At 61.5% G+C, this 4,201-nt stretch overlaps 1 protein-coding gene across 1 annotated transcript in view; it reads left to right on the top strand.

Moving 5' to 3' along the window:
• The window catches only part of LOC102424505 (netrin-1-like), a gene marked incomplete at both ends in the record, with an annotated part of 12,214 nt that extends 9,850 nt beyond the window's left edge, over window positions 1–2,364 (top strand). The window contains one exon of the mRNA XM_006108658.1: window positions 2,215–2,364. Within this exon, the coding sequence (XP_006108720.1) occupies window positions 2,215–2,364 (150 nt within the window). The remainder of the gene's footprint in view (window positions 1–2,214) is intronic.
• Between the last annotated feature and the right edge of the window lie 1,837 nt (window positions 2,365–4,201).

The following is a 4,201-nucleotide window of genomic DNA, read 5'->3' on the forward strand; positions in this document are numbered from 1 at the left end:
CACAGGCCAGGGCATCAGCCAGCGGCAGCCTCGGTCCCCATCCGACTGGTGCGGTGTCGGGAGCTCGGGACAGCAGCGTCCTGTGCTGTGCCCTCTGCTTTCACGTGGCAACTGAGACACGCCGCCCACGTGTGAGTGCCCTTCCCATCACGGGACGTGGAGGCCAAGGGAAAGGTCGGCGTATTCTCCATCCGCCCCTCCTGGCGTCATCCGCACCTTGCACCGAGTGCAGTCTCTTCTTACCGAATCAAAACAAAACAAAAACAAGAAGGAAAGAAAAAAACAGTGAGGCATGAACTTGAATTCAGGATAGATTTAATAGACAGACAGGCTTCTAACAGACGGGTTTACTGCTGTTTACGAGGCAAGACTGGAGTAGTCGCCTTCCTCTGTGGGGCCAGCACTGAGAGACCCCTCAGTCCACCAGCCGCCTGTGTGGCACCCAGGGCCTCTGTCCCAGGCCTGTGTCCCCCGCCTCTCACCTGCCAGGGGGCACCCACAACCAGGAGCCCACTCCTCCACGATTTTCTAGAAGCCACACATGTCCAGACACAACTTCAGCAAACATCTCACATTCCTCTCCTTCCTGCTCTCCTCCTGCTTCCTTCCTCCTGCGGATTCCCGTCCCCCTGGCCCAGGGCTGCGGGGAGAGGCCCGTCTTCGTCCGCAGGCTCTGCCTCCCCGTGAGCAGAGCCGGCTGGAGAACCCCCCAAGTTAGCTCCTTGGGGAGCTCTGCTCGCACTCATTTTCTTGGATACCTTTTCCCGTTTGGAGCAGAAGCACAGAGCAGCTTGTGGCACCAGTTGAAATGGCTGCAGGATGCCTCCCTGAAGACCCTCCCCACTGCCTTTGGGGGATGGCGGAGGGGGGGGGAGAGAAGGGGAAAGGAACAGGGGCGGGGGGAGAGGCAGACCACTTCTCCTTCGTCCTGTCTTCCCTTCCCACTCCCACTCGGGGCCGCTGCCTGGACTCGGGGGCAGGACGCTGGGGGCTCAGGTCCTGCCTTGTTGGTGCAGCAGTTCTTGCTCGGGCATCAGGTGTTGGTGCCTCGGTCAGTCAGCTCTGGCTGCTGCAACAAAGCACCATCGACTTAGACAACAGCTGTGTATTTCTCACCGTGCGGAGGCTGACAAGTCCAGGATCAGGTGCCGCAGAGTCGGTGTCTGGGGAGGGCCGCTTCCTGGTTTGCAGGGGCTGCCTCCTTGCTCTGTGCTTGCGGAGACCTCCCTCCCTCCTCTGTTAAAGGCGCTAATCCCAGCAGGCGGGTCCCACCCTCAGGACCTCATCTAACCCGAATTACCTCCCAGGGGCCCCACCGCCCCATACCATTGTATTTGGGGTTTAGGGCTTGAACGTAAGACTTTGGGAAGATACAGTCAGTCCCCAGCAGTGGGATGTCCCCCCAATGTTGCCCGGCCACTGCATTGCTGGAATAGGGTCCTTAGCGCACAGGAGTGGGCACCCGGACACAGTGTAACAGGATGGGCAAACGGGAGCATGGGCCTGGGTGTGCTCTTCGTGTGCTGCCAGTGGCCTGAGAACCGGGCCTCACGTCACTGCCCCGCCTGGCCATGCCCTCTGTGAGGCCCTTGGGGAGGGTTCCCGCACCTCCCAGTCTTTGCACGTTTATTAAACAATCACTCTGCCTCTTCCCACTGCTGCGGTTTATGGGCTTTGGGGTCCAGAAGCCTGAGCCCCAGCCCGGCTGCAAATCAGGGCGGGTGGGCAGAGCAGGTGGGGGCAGCAGCCTGCAGGCCGCACCTCCTGCTGACTCCCCCGTCAGGCTCCAAACCCTGTCCCTCTCGCCCAGAGGGTCAGCAGGGGAGTGTGGGGGCCAGGTGCTGGCGGGTGGAGGAATGAGAATGCACAAACCCATCGGGAGAAGGGGCGGCCCCCAGGTCTGACTCCTCCGCCGTGGTCAGACTTTGCATTCCTGGAAACATGCTTGACGGTGTGCCTTCCTCTCGGGCCTTTGGAGGGGCTCCCCACCCTTGCTTTCCTGCTGCCAGAACATCCTTTCGAGTCCGTGTATCCTAATCTTCACTCCCTTTTCCAGGTAGGCAAGTGGCCAGTGTTCGGGGCTTCCGGAAAGTGTGGGCTTGGCTGGGTCCACTCCCCCGTTCCTGCTCTTCCCTAGGAGAGGGACCCCCAGGAGGAGTGTGTGCACGGGGCCCCTTCCTGCCCTCTGACCCTCCTGTTGTGTGTCCTCCACAGCCTGCGACTGCCACCCCGTGGGCGCTGCTGGCAAAACCTGCAACCAAACCACCGGCCAGTGTCCCTGCAAGGACGGCGTGACCGGCATCACCTGCAACCGCTGCGCCAAAGGCTACCAGCAGAGCCGCTCCCCCATCGCCCCCTGCATAAGTACGCGGGCGCCTGCTCCTGGGGCTCGGGCTTGGGTGCGGGTGGAGGGCCCTTTCTGGAGGCGGGTCCCGCCATCCAGGGAGTGTAGCTCATGGGTGCGATCTCTGCCTGGGTGGGACCCCAGGTGGGACCCCAAGCCGTGGGGTGCTTGCTGGAGCACAGCAGAACCAGCTTGTCTGGGGCTGTCTGTCCTGACCAAGAATGAGTCGGGGAAGCAAGCCCACTCCTATGCCTGGGTCCTGTTCCCATGTGCCACCTTGACCTTGGACCTGAGTGGGTGGGTGGGCAGAGCAGGTGGGGGCAGCAGCCCGGAGGTCACACCCCCCCTGGTGACTCCCTCAGACCTGGCAAACCCCAGAGCCCCATCCGGCTTCAAACCTTGTCCCTCCCAGCCAGCGGGCCTGTACCTGGGCCACCATTGCTGCTGTGGGAATTCACATCCCCTGCTGCTGGCCGACACCAGGACTTTTGAGGGAAGCTGGGAAGGCTCCCATGGCCGTAATGAAGGATGGGAGCAGCCCCCAGGGTCCTGGAGGCCCCATCGGGCCAACCATGACCCCTTAGCTGCTGGAGCTTGGAGAGGGAGTGACGAGGTGGCAGGGGGCCTTGGCTCAGCCAGTCTTCATGTTTTACCTGTGGCATCACACAGGTGTCGTGAGCAGAGGCTGAGCCCTGGCGGAAGCCGGGTCTGGGGGGTGCAGGCCGGGCCTGCCCCAGAAAGGAGGGCAGAGGGAGGAGCCGAGCCCAGCCCGCGGGCGGAGCCTGATGGAGTCTGCTTCTCCGGATCAGGGTTGGCACACCTGCGGGGAGGGTCCCGCCACCTGGTTTTATACGGCTGCAAGGGGAGTGTGTGTGTGTTTACCCTTTTTAAATGACTGAAACAAAAACAAAAGAACACTGCTGCTTCCCGTGTGCAGATGATAGGAAAGTTCAGTGTCCACAGGGAAAGTTTTATGGGGACACAGCCAGGCCCGCTGTTCACAGGCGCCTGTGGCGGTTTTTGAACCGTAACCACAGAATCAAGCAGCTACAATGTAGACCTGTGACCTACGGAGCTGGAAGTCTTTTCTAAATGTTTCTACCTGGGCCTCCACAGGAGAGGCCGGCCGACCTATCAGCGTCCTGTAGCTCTGGGAGGGCACTGGCCCTTCTGGTCTGTCACAAGGCACCTGGGGACTTGGAGTGGTCCCCATGGACCTTGCAGAGAACCCTACGTACACACGTGCACATACACACACACACACACACACACACACACACGCACACATACACACACACACACACAGGCAGGAGCTTTAGCCGCTGCGCCTCACCTGCCCCAGCTGGGGTGGCCTTCACCTTCCAGGACAGGTCTGGCGCTGTCGGTTCCGGCGGCGCCAACCAGCTTCTAAGGCAGGATGTGTGGCAGGGTCCAGTGCCAGCCAGTGACCCAAAGCCCAGCCTCAGGAAATTGAGCTCAGTGCCCACCGGGGCAGAGCAAGGTGAAAGGGTTCCCACAACATGCCTCCCTGCCGGCCTCCCAGCGTTCAGCAGTCCCTCCACCCACCCAGGAAGCGGCAGTGACACTGGAGCGCTGGGCGGAAACCGTGCCGCCACCTGGAGAACGCACACGGGAAATGGTCTCCCTTTTAAAGGGAGTCAGGAGCTGTCGGGTTGCTCAGAGGCGGCGGGAACCAACATTCCCAGCGCCCAGGGCAGACCGGAATGAAGCGGATGTTTCAGATTTCGAGACAGGGACCTGGAAAACGGGGGCTCGCGCTTCCTGACGCTCAGTACCTTTCCCCGTCCTCCCCGAGGCAGGTGATGCCAGGAGAGCTGGCCCACCAGCAGCCTAAAC

Source organism: Myotis lucifugus, unplaced genomic scaffold (genome assembly GCF_000147115.1).
Source record: "Myotis lucifugus unplaced genomic scaffold, Myoluc2.0 scaffold_3028, whole genome shotgun sequence".
NCBI classification, from domain to species: Eukaryota; Metazoa; Chordata; class Mammalia; order Chiroptera; family Vespertilionidae; genus Myotis; species Myotis lucifugus.